The 14324-nt window shown below is 54.2% G+C and overlaps 1 protein-coding gene across 1 annotated transcript; it reads left to right on the top strand.

Annotated features, from left to right (window-relative positions):
• Positions 1-1657: 1657 nt before the first annotated feature.
• On the top strand, positions 1658-13183 carry LOC131573246 (phosphomannomutase 1-like). Its single transcript, XM_058827008.1, has 8 exons — positions 1658-1987; positions 2084-2201; positions 3072-3148; positions 3306-3397; positions 5614-5713; positions 6511-6586; positions 9337-9452; positions 10221-13183. Exons 1-8 carry the CDS (start codon positions 1919-1921, stop codon positions 10341-10343), a joined length of 771 nt encoding a protein of 256 aa, XP_058682991.1. The 5' UTR covers positions 1658-1918; the 3' UTR covers positions 10344-13183.
• The last annotated feature ends 1141 nt before the right edge of the window (positions 13184-14324 follow it).

Genomic DNA, 14324 nt, shown 5'->3' with positions numbered 1-14324 from the left:
GAATAAAGCCCATAGCAGTGCAGGAGTGTGAAAATGTGAACCCTGTCCCTTATTTTAGCAGACATCCCAGTTCTGGAATGTGCCCCGAGGTGGCACTGCTGCCTTGCAGCACAGGGATGCACCTGAGCGTGGGCAGAGCAGCTCCCGGTCTTGGGGTGCCCACAGTAATGTCAGTGCAAGAGGCACGAGGGAGGTCTCTCCCAGACAGGAAAGCTCTAGGTAGGAGCAGCCAGGAGACAAGTCCATGGAGCAACTTGGGCTACAGCAGAACACAGTGCTGCTACAATAGGTTTTCTAACTCCACACTGCTTCTACCCAGACGTGGGAAGTGTCCTCCCTGTACCGTGTCATGGTTTATGAAAAATAAAGGTTTGCATTCCTGAAATCCTGGGAGTTCACTGTGTGTTTGCCCCTATGGCTGTCCTTTGATAGTCCTGGGCGTTAGCTCACGGCTCTGCTGTGTGGAAGAATGGTTCCTTGGCTTCTGGCATTCAAGCACTCAAATCCAGGAAGGCCACTCTACTCACCCATCAGCATGCCATGGTAGGCGCACTTGGAAGGATTCGTACTCTGGAGTAAGCGTCCACACATTAACTCACGATAAATGTGTAACCACACCTCAAGACCTAGAAATGAGCATGACCCTAAACTCAAAACTCAGCCCCCAACTGCATACAAAAAAGTAGCTAGGTGCTAAAAAACCATTCTGGGGGCTTCCGTGCATCTGAGAAAAGATGAAAAGTCCACCTTTCCAGAGGCGGGAGCCCATAACCAGGGTCAGATCCTGAAGGCCACAGATTCTGCAGAAATGTCAATGCTGGGGTGAGTAATGCGTGTAATACCCATCCAAGACTGCCTGACTCGCTCTGTTGTGGAGGCAACTCACAGAAACTGTATGGAAATAGTTGTCCTGGTGAACTCAACTAATGTCTCTCCCAGAAAGCAGCTGAGGATATTTTGGTAAACTTTGTCCAAGGCAATGGCACAGAGGTAAATTATTGACATTGTTTCTCTACATACCCCTGCCACTGAGTGGGAGCGGGAAAATCATAAACCACAAACAAGAAAAAAACAGAATCTGTGAAGCTACCTGAATGCTTCCTTTTGAGAGGAATCTGGTGGAGAACTGGGAAAAGGGGTTGCATGATAGCTGGAGCAAATTATACTGAGGCAAAAACCAATCAGACTGTCAAAGAAGAGTAAATCTCTCCCCAGTTCCAGCCTAGCTCAGCACACTAACTCAACACTCTGTTGCGGGAGAGAATGCAAGCTAATGGTTGAGCAGAAAGCATTGGATGTTCCACGCAGGCTGATTTTGATTTTGGAAAATAATTCAGGAATTAATGTAAGAGACCGGGGATGAGGAAGGCAGGGGGAGGGGGAGGTACAGGGCCAGCTGTCAACATCAGGCCAGCATAATATGGCGCCGTATGAATATGGTCTGACCAGATGGTCTAATTAAATCCTAAATGACTCGTGGGGTAAATGGTAGGCGGGTCAAAGCAAAAGCTACTGGCTTTGTGCAGAGGGTATTTTTGCTTCCCCAGTAAAAATATTAACAGCATCCTATTGGAAAAGCGAGGTGAGGCACTGACTAGGAGAGTGCGTGCTGTCCTGTCCCCTTCACTAGGACACAGAAACCCTCAGAGGAGCTGAGCTTATCAATGCAGACCCACAGCCCCTCAGTTCCGGGGGGCACGACAGTAATAACAGCAAATGTGCAGAGCCGCGCCACACACGCAACTCCAGGCTCTGAATGATTGAAGGAAAGAGCCGACGCGGGAAGACCCGCACCTTGGCGCGCCCATAGCGGAGCAGACGAGGGGTGCCCGGCACGTCGCTGCCGTGCGGCCCCGGAGGGCGGGCGGCCGCCATCAGCTCCCGCGGTCCCGCCCCCCGCCCGTGGAGCCCGGCCGGGATGGCGGCGGCGCGGGGCCGGGTGCTCTGTCTCTTCGACGTGGACGGGACCCTGACGCCGGCCCGGCAGGTAGCGAGGCGCGGGGGCGAGGGGCTCTGGGGGGCGAGGCCGGCGAGGCGGAGCTCGTCCCGCCGGCTGCGGCCTCACCCGCTGCTTCCCCGCCAGAAAATCGAGCCGGAGGTGGACGCGTTCCTGCGGGAGCTGCGGGAGAGGGTGCACATCGGCGTGGTGGGAGGCTCCGACTATGCCAAGATAGCCGAGCAGCTGGGAGAAGGGGACGAAGGTGAGCGCGGTCTCCCGGGGGTCACCTGTGCCCTATATCCAACCCCGAGGCTGCCCGTGCAGCGGCTGGCCGTGCCCAGGCGGGAGCTGCTGCTTGGCTCCCCGCGTGTGGAGGGCAGGCGGGGATGCTCCAATCCATGCCGGCTCCAGCGTCACTTTTGCACGAGCTACCTCAGAGCTCTGACAGCTTCACCCCACCCGCGCCCCCCCAGGCAATTTTCGCCTCCCTGGTGCTCCACGGTGGGGTCCCCGCAGGTTCCTCATCACGTTCCAATGGGGGCATGAGGTAGAGTAAGGAGTGGGAGGGCAAGGAGGCAGCAGCGCCTGCCTCCTCCACCGTGTTCTCCTTCTCTGGCACGGATGACAAGCGCCACTGGGCTCCAAGCTCTGCCTCCCACTTCGTTAGTGGAGGGAGGCCGAGAAATTCCCGGCTGAGGCTGATTGCTAAGTCGCCAGTGCTGCGTGTCTGGGTTGCAGGGGGGGCTGGAGTTAGATAACCAGTAACCACATCACCTCAGCAGCCTGGCAGTGGGGAGGGCACAGCAGAGAGCAGAGTAGCACGTATGTAGTTGACAGCCTAACATTTCTGAGCCCTTATCTTTGTCCTGCAACTGATTCAGCCTGTGACCTCAGTCAGGTCGTTTCCCCCTTCATGCGTCACCTCCCCACCCGTGAGCAGAAGATAATCTCCTCATCCACTTTGTGGAAAGCAAGCAGCATAGGATGACCAGTAGCCCTTTGCAGAGCACAGAACCTGTGGAAAGCACAGTACTAAGGAAGCAAGATGGCTCACTCAGTCCTGATGCCAATCCTTTTTGCCCCTTTTGCCAAGCAGTAGTAATGTTTCCTCTTTTTTTTCCTCCCCTCTCAGTCATTGATAAGTTTGACTACGTCTTTGCAGAGAACGGCACAGTGCAATACAAGAATGGGCAGCTGGTCTCCAAGCAGGTATGTCCATGAACCATGGCTCTGCTGCCCTGTGCACGGTGGGGAGCAGCACCTGCCCTACCCAGGCCAATGGGCAGCCTCTTCTCCCCAGTTGCTACCTCTTCCAGGTGGGCTTCATGGAAGTCAAGCATTGCCACTTGCCCTTCTCTTTCTGCAGGCCATTCAGGACCACCTGGGGGAGGAGCTGCTGCAGGATCTGATCAACTTCTGTCTCAACTACATGGCGCTGCTGAAGCTGCCCAAGAAACGGTAACAGCCCATGTGTGTGCGAGTGGAAGTCATGACACTGATTTCTGGGGAGCTGAGCTCCAGATCTGTGTTGAAAAGAGCTGATCTACAGAGCTTGTCTTGCTCCAGGTTTTATCTTAGCATCCAGAGGCACTATATCACTGAGCTGGTCAGCAAGGGCAAATCATGGATGAGTGTCTTTGAGTTCTGGAGAGTCTGCACTATGTTTTAGCATAATGCCTGCTCTTTTGCCCCTTGGGTTTTCCTCCCTGGGAAGCAGGGTGCAGCCACCGTGTGTATCTCATTTAGGACAATGGTACCAGCTTGTAACTGGACAGGGCATCAGGCATCACTGGTAGTATATGTTACCAATCAGGCAAACAATGGATCTTAAGATGGGAAGTCCAGCCCCTGAGCACACAGTTTCACACTGTTTCTAACCCAGTGTCGCTGGCTGGCCCTGCTCTGCTCCCTCCCCTGTGTTCCTCTCTGCTCTTCCCCTTGAGATCCAGCAGCCAGAGACTGAGCTGAGTTGGTACACCTTTGCTGAAGGAAGACCAGACCAATACCAGGACAAGAAAGGGTAATCTTCCATTGGATCAGCTCATTCTGTTAGCACGGAAAGAGAGAGAGAGAGAGAGAGAACCTATGGCATGAAGGTGGAAGGGGGTAGCAGGAGGGCCTCTTTCAGGGGCAGCTTGTAGTTAAAGCAGCCTGGGTGCAGGGTCAGACCTCACCTTAGACCACAGTTTCAAGAACATCTGAGCCACCCAAGGCTGTTGGGAGCAGCAGCTCTGCCCTGCCCTTGCCACGGCTGATTTTTTTCCTGCTCTCCCCGTGTTTGTACAGTGAACCCAAGCAGGTGGTTCATTGGGTTGAAATGAATTTGGTAGAAGCTGCTAAATTGTGATGCAGATTAGTTGCGTAATATGAGTCTCCACATGGCAGTAGGACCAGTGAGAAGGGCTAGGATGCCTCCTTGCAACAGGACTGCTGGCAGAACGGGCCCCCAAAAGCATGGGCTGAGTCCCAGAACCCTCAGGGCTGTTTGGTTGCCTCACTGCTATCTGGTTACCCAACAGCCCTGGTGGAGTTTCAGCTCCCAAGTAGCTTTGTGGATTCAGGCTTATGGGATTTCTAGCAAAGCAAGGAGTTGAACTCACATCTCCTGAGTCCTGGCCTGGGCTGTGAGGTACCAAACCCTCGGTGCCACAGAGATGCTGCTCCTGGGCTGCAGGCATGGCTGCCTGTGTGTCCATCCCATGATGTTCCTCACTGTGTCAGCAGATAGGAGGGGGAGAGTTTCTCCTCCAGACTCAGGCTGGTAAGCACTTTATCACAGAGAAACAGCAGGCAGGGCTGGGAGGGACAATAAGTTCAGGGGTCTTCAGCTGGACAGGGGTGGGGATCTCCCTCTCCAGCACAAGAATTTCAGTCTATTTTCATGCTGGCAGGGCTGCCATCTCCTGTTGTTTCTGCCCCAGCAGTGCTGGGATAGCTGTCTGACCCTTCTATAAACAAACAGAAGTAGCTGGGTTTTTACCAGAGGGAAAGGAAAGGACCAGTTTTCTGCCAGCTCAGTTTCAGCACCCCACCGAGGAAGCAGCTGAGAAGTGACCCCAGCACAAGGTGAGGGTGGCAAGCAGAACTGGATCCTGTCTGTGCAGGCTTAGATAAGAGCTGCAGTCAAAGGTGCAGGGGTCAAAAGGGAGATAAAAAGACCCTGATTTGTGTCCCTTGAGGAGGCCCTGATTGCTCCTCAGCCTGCTGCTGGACATCAACAACGAGTTACGCTGACCTGGGCCATCCCACTGCTCCAAGGTACTGCCAGCTTCACCCAGCCCACACAGCATTTCTTAAGAGCCTTATGGGGTAGAGGTGCCACAGCCTCATCAGGCAGCTGGACCAGGCCAGGCAATAGCTGTCCTTGCAGTTATCACAATATTAGAAAACGTTACCTGTTGTCTCCCCTAAGCTCATTGCTTCCAGCCTATCCCCAGGGCACAGAGGGACTATTTATTTCTCTTCTTTCACAGCCTCTTTTTATAAAACTTTTAGCTCTTTGGACCTTAAATAGTTGTTGATGCCAAATCTGTGTCTGTTGTGAAGCACCCAGGAATGGGAATGGCTTCTCTCCTCCTGCATGTTCTCGCAGAGCCTCGCTAAGCAGCCATTCTCCTGGAAAGGTTGTTTTTCTCTCCCTGCCCCAGTAATCTTGCACCTTTGCCCACCCACAGAGGGACCTTCATCGAGTTTCGCAATGGAATGTTGAACATCTCCCCCATTGGTCGCAGCTGCACCCCAGAGGAGCGAATCGAGTTCTCAGAGCTGGACAAGGTACACGGGCCAGACCTGGGCTCACCCTCCCCTTGGCTGGTTTTGCATGATCAGGTTTTATGTGCTCCCCCCCCTTCCCAAGGAGAAGGGGGGTCCAGTTTAAAGCTGTGCACTTGCAACAAGGTGGAGACAGGGCTGGGAGCCAGGAAACCCAAGAGAAGACGCAGATGAATGGAAGAAACTTGATTTTGTTGGGGACCACCAATGCAAGGGGGTGGCAAGCAGGATTCCCTGTACTGTGGGAGAGCCCCAGGGAAGGAGGCAGTTATTTAACAGCATTTACATCCTCATTTACAACACCCCAAGATAGCCCAGCAGCTGTCTTCTCTCTCCCACTTCCCCAGCCCCAACAGAGCTGGAACTAACTTTGGAAAACTGGGCTTTCCAAACTGAGAGGGCCATGGCAGATCTTCTGGGCAGATCTGTAGAGGATTGCTCATACCAGTTTCCACCTGGGGAAGCTTTCTTGGGGTTGAGGAATCAGCTGGTCTTTGCAAGACTTTTTAAGCAAAACTGGAGGCTTTAGGTTATGAACTGGGCTGTGGGAAGCTGAAGCAGTTGTATTTCATTGCCAAGGAAGATCTGCGATCTGCTCCTCCCGGTGGAGTGAGCTGATGGCCTGCTTGGACACTGGGCAGGACTGGTGGAAGCTGGCTAAATGGCATGGCACTGAGGCCCAGTGCAGGTGGGGAGGGAGCAGAGTTGCCCAGCAGACAGGTTACAGTGGATTCTGGGAGACTCTCAACATCTAGTTATTCAAACCTTCTTTTCTTCCCTTTCCTCCTTATGCTCCACAGAAAGAGCGGATACGGGAGAAGTTTGTGGCAGCCTTGCAGAGGGAATTTGCTGGCAAAGGCCTGCGTTTCTCTCGAGGTGAGCAGTGAGGGCTTCCTTGGCTTTGCCTTTGTCATGTTTCCCATAAAATTCTGTGGAGCAAGAATCCCAACTGTTCCCTCCAAGTGTCTGGAAAGCCTGGGAAGAGCAGAAGGAGCTTTTAGTCCTGGAGAACTGCCACAGGGGAGTCACATTTGCATCCACAGCATCTGCATCCATGCAGAGAGTAAGCCATGCTGCAGACTTCCCTCCCTGGGAGTCAGCCAGCCAGCCAGGTTTCCATCCCATGACATTATCCCTGCCTTAATCTCCGCTTGTGGAGCCCAATGCTACCCATTGGATCTGTTCTGGCTCAAGCATCAGCAGCAGGGTGGCCAGCAGAGCCCCAGGCACGTGCACTCTTCTCTAGGAGTGAGACAGGAGCCTGATGCATGTCTTGGCTCTGGGGTTTTCTTGGGACAGTTGGCTGCAAGGGAGACACCTTTCTTCCTGGAGGTAGAGCTGACAAGGGGTAAGGAGATTGCAGCTCCCTGCCACAGGCTTTTGTAGGGCCAGCCACTTCTTGGGATGGTTCTGACAGCCAGCTTACCATGGGTGTGGAGCTGAAGGAGGGGTTTGAGCAATCCTGGGTGTCTGGCCAGGACAGGGAGAAAAATGTGGGTGTGTAAATTTTGGGGATGATGCTGGAAGAGGATCCTCTGCAGGGGTGTGAGATAAGAAGGTTCCATGTGGCAGCCCAGCCAGAGGGCAAGGGGGTGGTGAGGCTGAGGCAGTGGGTCACACCCCAGGCCCTCTGATTCTCCAAGAACTTTTCTCTGAGAGCCTTTGCTTGCCTTCAGCATCCTGCCAGGGCCGTCCCGTGCTGTCCACAGCACTGGCACACCCCGTTTGTCACAGCAGAGGAAGACAAGGTCCCTGCTGCTGTGTCCCCTCAGGCACGGGGTGTGAGAGCTGGACAATGGGCCTTTCTCCATGGGCTTTGGGAAGCTGCCATGAGGAGCCCAGGCCTGTTGTATAAAAACATAAAGGGGAGCTGTGGGCCCCCTGCTCCTCCACAAAGGAAATGTGGGCTGTCTCAGGTCAGGCATCTGAAAAAAGGGTGTGCAGAAACGTGGCTCTTCTGCCAGGCTGGCTCTGTGTCCCTTCTCCCTGGCTGTGGAAGATGCAAGGCTCAGAGGTGGTGGGAGGTCTCCCTGCAGCCCCCCAGGCCCCTGGTCTACCTAGGGGAGTAACAGTGCTGGCTGGTTCACACTATCTCTTCTCCCTTTGATTTCTTACACGCTCCAGCTGGCATCAGGAGCCCTTTCCTGCTGCCCAGCTCTGTTTAGAGGGCTAGAATGCAGTGAAAGGCAGTGTTTTTTACAGGTAAATGGCTTTGGATGGAAAACGAGAGTATGTCACCAAGTTTAGCCCCTGCTCTGATGCTGGATCCTGCTGCAAGCCTGGGGCCATCCCCACCCCTGAGCTCATAGGGCACTTGCTCCCATCCTTTTCACAGTGTTCTGTGCAGTTTCTCTGCTCCAAGTTGGAATTACAGGCTCCATCCCCATCTTCTCAGGCTCCAAGGAGGCTTGGTTCAGGCTCCTCAAACTAACAGGGACACTCCAAACAGCCAGGAAGGGCAGGTACATGGCATCAGGACATGCATGCTTGAACCTGGTGTGTCAGTGCCTCTCCTTCAGTAGGAACTGACCCCGTGATTATCTGTCTACTCACCCTCTTCCTTAGAGAGGTAGGATTATTATTTAAGAAGGAGAGTGTGGAACTCCAGGATTTCTGGTGGATATTCCAGTAGATTGCCTGGAGAAGACAAGCTGACTGGCAGGAGGTCACACGTACCAGCTCAAATCCCCATACCCCTGGCTCTGAGTGAGACCTAAATGTACATGTGCCCTAAGCTGCAGGCTTTGCTTTGGGAAGATCATGTCTCCTCTCTTGGTGCTGGGACAAGGGTCTCTCTGCAGCCTGTGGACACAGTGGGGCAACTTGAGAGGATGGGGAAGGTGCTGCCTCCAAGCACCCCCAAAAGGAAGCGAAGTTCTGGGGTAAACTCTGCCTGGTCTAAGAGCAAGGGCTGGGAAGTTTGTTAACCCTTGGTGGCTGTGGATGTCCATGTCCATATACATGTTCTCTGGGAAAGCTCCCTTGCCACTGTGTGCTGGTCACATGTGACTTGGTGCCTCTCCAGATGCTGGCAACCCTCACTAAACTCTTGTGTCAAGAGGTGACAGGCCAGGGTTGTGCCCTGATTATGTCAACAGGTTCACAGTACCTCCATGGCAAGGTCCTTGATCAGTGTGCAGAGACAGCATGCAGGAGACCCCAGTCCCTGCACAGGAGGGAGCATCAGAAGAGAGGTTTTAGAAGGGCTGGAGATGCCTAGTGGGAGCCTAGGAGAGAGTTTGGTGCCAGTCTCCAAGGTCATTGTTCCCTGATGGGACACAGAATGTGCTGGTGCTATCTGCAAGGCATGATCAAAATCTCCCCCAAAAGATGCGTCTCTTGAGAAGATCCCTCTGATTCCTGCTTGCCTGCAGGGAAGCTGTGCTAATGTCACCCCAGCCATGCTGATGTCACTGCAGCCTGTTGTCATAGGAACAGCCTCTGCCACTGTCCTAGCCATGTGCCAAGAGGAGCACCAAGGCAGAGCTGGTGCTTGTGGCTGCAGTTTGGGGTGGGGACTCCCCCCTGACATCCAGTCCCCTCCCATCCTCCTGCCCACCCCGGGGTGGGGGGACACCCTGCCAGCTCCCAGCAACATTGCCTGATGCCCTCCCTTCTCCTGGCAGGTGGCATGATCAGCTTTGACGTCTTCCCAGAGGGCTGGGACAAGCGCTACTGCCTCAATGTGCTCGACGACGAGAGATTTGACACCATCCACTTCTTTGGGAACGAGACAACCCCTGTGAGTATGCCCCACGAGCCCCACACATGGCTGCTTTCTCTCCTGCTGTGCCATCATGGGTTCTCTGGGTCCCACTGGTGCCAACAGAGACCTTCAGTGGTGTGAGGGGGGAAGATGTCGCCCTGTGCTGTGGGTTTGCAGTGCTCTTATGACAGCTCTGCTGGCTTCTGGGGAAATCACCTTGGATTCACTGTGCTGGGAAGCAGGTCCACCTCAGCATTGCTTTCCTTGCACCAGCACCTTTGGGAGGGCAGCAGCCACTCCTGTGGCTGGCATGACCCACAACACAACACTTAGGAGAGGACTCCTCAACAGCAGGAGCAGCTTCACCTTCCCTTGAGAGCAGTGGAGGATGATGCTTCCTTACTGCTGTAGATCAGCTTGGTCATCCACTCAGCTCTTCCCAGATGCTGGCAGCCTCTGCTCCCCAAATGTGCCCATCCCACCTTCTGCTAGCCTCTCCACAGGCAGGGCAGGGGTTAACCCAGGCTCCTGGACAAGCTTTGCTGATCTGGGACCTTCCCCATCTTTTCCATGCTCCTCCCCTGGCACTGAAGAGGGAATCGAGAGGGGGGGGAGCAGAGCTCCCAGCTCAGCCCCTTCTGGGGCCAGCAAAGCCCTGCCTGCCCCTGCCCACCGAGTCCCCACCTGCCCAGCTGCTGGCTCCCAGCCCAGCTCTCCACGGCACAGAGCAAAATGTGGGTTCATGGATGAGCTTGTTCTGGCAAGACCCTGCTAATGCTGTCCCTATTTTCTATTCCCCTGCAGGGAGGGAACGATTATGAAATCTATGATGATCCCCGCACTGTAGGACACAGTGTCCAGTCCCCCCAGGACACCGTCCAGCGATGCCGCGAAATCTTCTTTCCAGAAAGAGCAAACGAGTGCTGACTGCCCGGTCCCTGCAGCCCTGCCCCAGTCCCACCCTCCCCCCACCAGGAAAAGCACCTTCATTTGAGGAATCTGCTCAGGGTAGACCAAAAAAGCCACTTTACAGAGCTGGTCAGGATGTAACAGTGAGTGTAGGTGGGTGGGTGGCAGGAGGGGGTCTTGGCTGAGCAGCCCCTCAGTGCTCCCTGTGGGTGGCTGGGGGTCATGGCACCAGACCCTCCTCGCCTCCAGAGAAACTTCTCTTGACAGTTCAGCTGTGGTGGGTGGTGATGCAGATGCTTTTGTGGTTGGAAAGCATTTGAAAGGGCCAAAGAGTGCGTGTGTGTCTCTCCTGCAGCTCCCTCTGCTCTTCTTTTCTACTCGGTTTCTCTTAACACTTGTGCATGAGGGAACATGTGGCTCACCTTCCTCTCCCCCTTGCACCTTGGCCAGAGAGGCTGGGGCTGCTGAGGCTCGAGGCATTCACCAGAGCTCCTCTGAGGTAGGAGGCCAGGAAGGCTGTTTGCTGCAAGCCTGTGGTAGGAAGGAGTAGCTGAGATCCCAGCTTGTTGCCCCATTGTGCTTTCTGATGTCACCATGTCCTTCCCCTCAGTGCCACAGTGTGCCAGTCCGTCCCTGCAGATGACCTGGGAACTATAGCTTTGACATGACTGGGCTGCTGCTCTGAATTTTGCTTGGGTGCATGAAGAAACCAGTTATTCTCTTTTGCTTACAAAGAACACCTAGAGTTTATTCTCTATATTATTCTCTATTTTCAAGTCAGACCTTGCCTGTCACAGGTGAAGGATCCTGACGCTTCATGCTATGGAACAGTTTGGGGTAGAAGGCTTTCCACTGGTCTTCCTGCTCCTGTGTCCATTGGGCATCACAGAATTGTTAGGGTTGGAAGGGACCTCTGGAAATCATCTAGTCCAACCCTCCTGCCAAGGCAGGGTCACCCTGAGCAGGTGACAGGAATGTGTCCAGGTGGGTTTTGAATGTCTCCAGAAAGGACAACTCCCCAGTCTTCCTGGGCACTCCTTGTTCCAGTGCTCTGCCACCCTCAACATAAAGAAGTTCTTCCTCATGTTGAGGTGGAGCCTCATGTGTTTTATTTTATGGCCATTCCTCATTATCGTGTTTGGTGGGCACCACCAAAGAGAATCTGGCACCATCCACTTGGCATCTGCCTTTAAAATATTTATATACATTAATGAGATCCTCTCTCAGTCTTCTTTCTCTAGATTAAGCAGGCCCAGCTCTCACAGTCTCTCCTCATAAGAGAGATGTGTCCTTATAAAACCTTACCCAGGGCATTTGTAATAGACCAAGTCTCCTTCCCTTCCCAGTGCTCAGCTTTCCAGAGCTCAGCTTTCTCTCAGCTGCCAGGGACATTTTCAGCAGAGGCCAACACCAGCCATACCTGGTACCTGGAGGTACCCGCTCAGCAGTGCCCTCCAAGCTTGCTCTTCCCCCCATCTCATCCCACACACTCAGTTTACAAGCTCACCTTTAGGGAGACAGGATGTCCAGTGCAATTGTCATATGTCCTGTTCCTCTCCCTGGATCTTTGTGGGTTGCAAGCCCACATCTCTCCTTCAGCCTTAGACCTTCTCCCTCACACTGTCCTTTTATTCCGAGCATTTGCATTGTGGTGTGTGGCCACAATGGTGACACGTCCTGACTTGGTGCCCAAAAGGAGCTCAGGGATCCCCACCAGGGAGATGTCGTGCTCGTAGCTCCCCAGGGTACACAGATCTGGTGTTTGTGGACCTGGAGAATGTTGGAGGTTCCTACAAACTCTCCCTCATTGTTCCCCAGGAGTCTTTCTCACCCCATCCCTGCTGGTATGGCACTGCCCCGTCTCTTGGTCCTGTTTTCTCTCCCCTTTTTCTTCTGTTCCTAGTTTCCTCATCATGGCTCTCCGTTTTCCACCGGCGGCTGGACTGCAGAGAGAAGTTCCTCAGCTGGCAACCACCACCTACGCAAGGCACCACCATCCTCCTCAGGCGAGAGACACTGGTGCTTTTAGGCCCAGGGCAGGGCTCCCACACTGCCATGGGCAGAGTCCCTGGTGGCCCTTGGCACTGCTGCCTGGCCCCAGGAGCAGGGATACTGCATGACCAGTGCTGCTGGGGTGCTGTCTCCTCCACCTGACTGCACCTCCTAACTACAACACATCAGATCTCTGATGCAATGCATTTGCATGAGCACAGTGGTCTGCCCAGCATCCAGAAATCCCCAGCAAATCCACAAATTCCTCCTTCTACCCAGGAAAGATTTCTGTGTGGGAGAAGAGGACCTGTTGGAGAAGCTTGTATGCAGGATACCCTTTGCACAGGTCACGGGTTTTGGCCCTCCACTGCAACCTTTGTGGTGGAATTGTGTTTTGTGATTCCCTCCTCTCTGTTTCACTGTGGATCAGGTTATGTGTGAGTCTTGGGGAGTTCAATTTTTCCTGTAAGTCTATTCATAGCCAGCAGGACCTCTAGAGAGCTTAGTGATGAGTGAAGAGCAGGGTCTGGCCCTAATGGCACGGGGCCATGGTGGCTTTGGGGGTTGAGGTGACTTGCACCTTTGAAGGGAAAGGCATTTCATGCCTGTCCCTGAGACCCCTTTGCTGTGATGCTCCTCTCATGGTGGGTGCCCAGAGCGTAAGTGGAGGTTTCTCCCCATGGATGTGAGCGAGCAGACGTGGCAGGCCCCACGCCTGGGACTGCCTTGCTGTATGGATCCATATCAGTGTGAGATGGGCAGTTCCTGTCTGGCTGATGACAACTGTTAAATGAGAAATTTATTTAAATACACAGATATGTATATTAAAAAAATGAAAATCAATCCTATTAAAGCCACAACACGCAGCAGTTGGAGGCAGTGTGTGCTTTGTGCTGGGCTGTGCGGGGTGAAAGGCAGCCAGGCAATATGCATGACACACGTCAAGGTCCCCACAGCAATGAGGGACCAGCCCCACTCCTGGTCACCCTCAGGGTGAGCAGCAGCCTCCTGTCCCAGGCCCACAGTGTGGAGCATCTCCAGCCCCCCTCAGGGACCTACCGTGGGTGAGTCCGTTTTGATGTCTGGGTAAATTCCTGGGTGCTCCAGGTCCTTTACTGGAGAGTCACTGTGACACATGCACACAGGACAAAGAGCCAGGATGGGCAGGGCTCATGGGAAAGTCACTTTTAATGGTTTATTGCCAATGTTACAAAGGTTGACACATGGTCAGACAGGCAGGAACCACACCAGAGTTGTAAAAACACCAACAAGTCTAGGGTTTTAGTTTATTTAAAAATAAAATAAAATCCAACAGTTTGCCTTGGCCAAGCTGACTGCATGTCCCGGGGATGCCTGGAGCCTGAGCCACAGTTGCCACAGCCCCTGGGAGAGCCAGGCTTCGGGTTGGCAGTGAGATGGGCTGGAGGGTCCCAGGGCAATCCCCACACCAGCATGGGTAGTTCTCCCGCATCTGCAGGGCCCAGCCATCCTGTGTGGCACCAGCCTTGCTCTGCTGCTCTCCCCACTTAGCTCTGTCGGCAACAGCGGCAGCAAAAAAGGTGGCAAACACCCAACTCCATCCATGCTGAGCACCAGCTCCTGCTGGCACAGTGCTCTGGGGAGCTGCCCTGCTTGGGGGGACCTGCTGGCACCCCATTGTCTCCAACCCTGCTTTGAACCCCTTAAGATGCTGGTAATTCCTGGAGCATCAGCACCATTTCCCTGGGGTGAGCTCAGGACCAGCCCCGTGCACGTTGTCCCTGCCCCAGTGCCCTCTGCCCTGTTGCTCTCTGGGGCTGTGGGAGCCCACCTGGCCAGGGTGTGGCAGAAAAGACCAAAAACAAAGTTTGTGCTTTGTATACAAGACCCTGCCTACACCGAGGGGCTGGGGAGGAGGTGGCTGCACTTGCCCCATGGCTGAGGCTGCTCAGACCCCTCAGCCCCTCACCACCCCAGCAAGCTACAGACATGCACACACACACACACACACACGCATGGGAAGGGGGT

This window comes from Poecile atricapillus, chromosome Z (assembly GCF_030490865.1).
Source record: "Poecile atricapillus isolate bPoeAtr1 chromosome Z, bPoeAtr1.hap1, whole genome shotgun sequence".
NCBI lineage: Eukaryota > Metazoa > Chordata > Aves > Passeriformes > Paridae > Poecile > Poecile atricapillus.
The sequence above is the reverse complement of the archived record's forward strand: the minus strand, read 5'-3'. Positions and strand labels throughout refer to the sequence as shown.

Excerpts from the sequence above, each read along its gene's own strand:
- LOC131573246 (XM_058827008.1), top strand. The coding sequence starts at position 1,919 with ATGGCGGCGGCGCGGGGCCGGGTGCTCTGTCTCTTCGACGTGGACGGG. Across the intron at positions 2,202-3,071 it reads GCTGGGAGAAGGGGACGAAG|TCATTGATAAGTTTGACTAC; the intron begins GTGAGCGCGGTC and ends CTCCCCTCTCAG. Across the intron at positions 3,149-3,305 it reads GGCAGCTGGTCTCCAAGCAG|GCCATTCAGGACCACCTGGG; the intron begins GTATGTCCATGA and ends CTCTTTCTGCAG.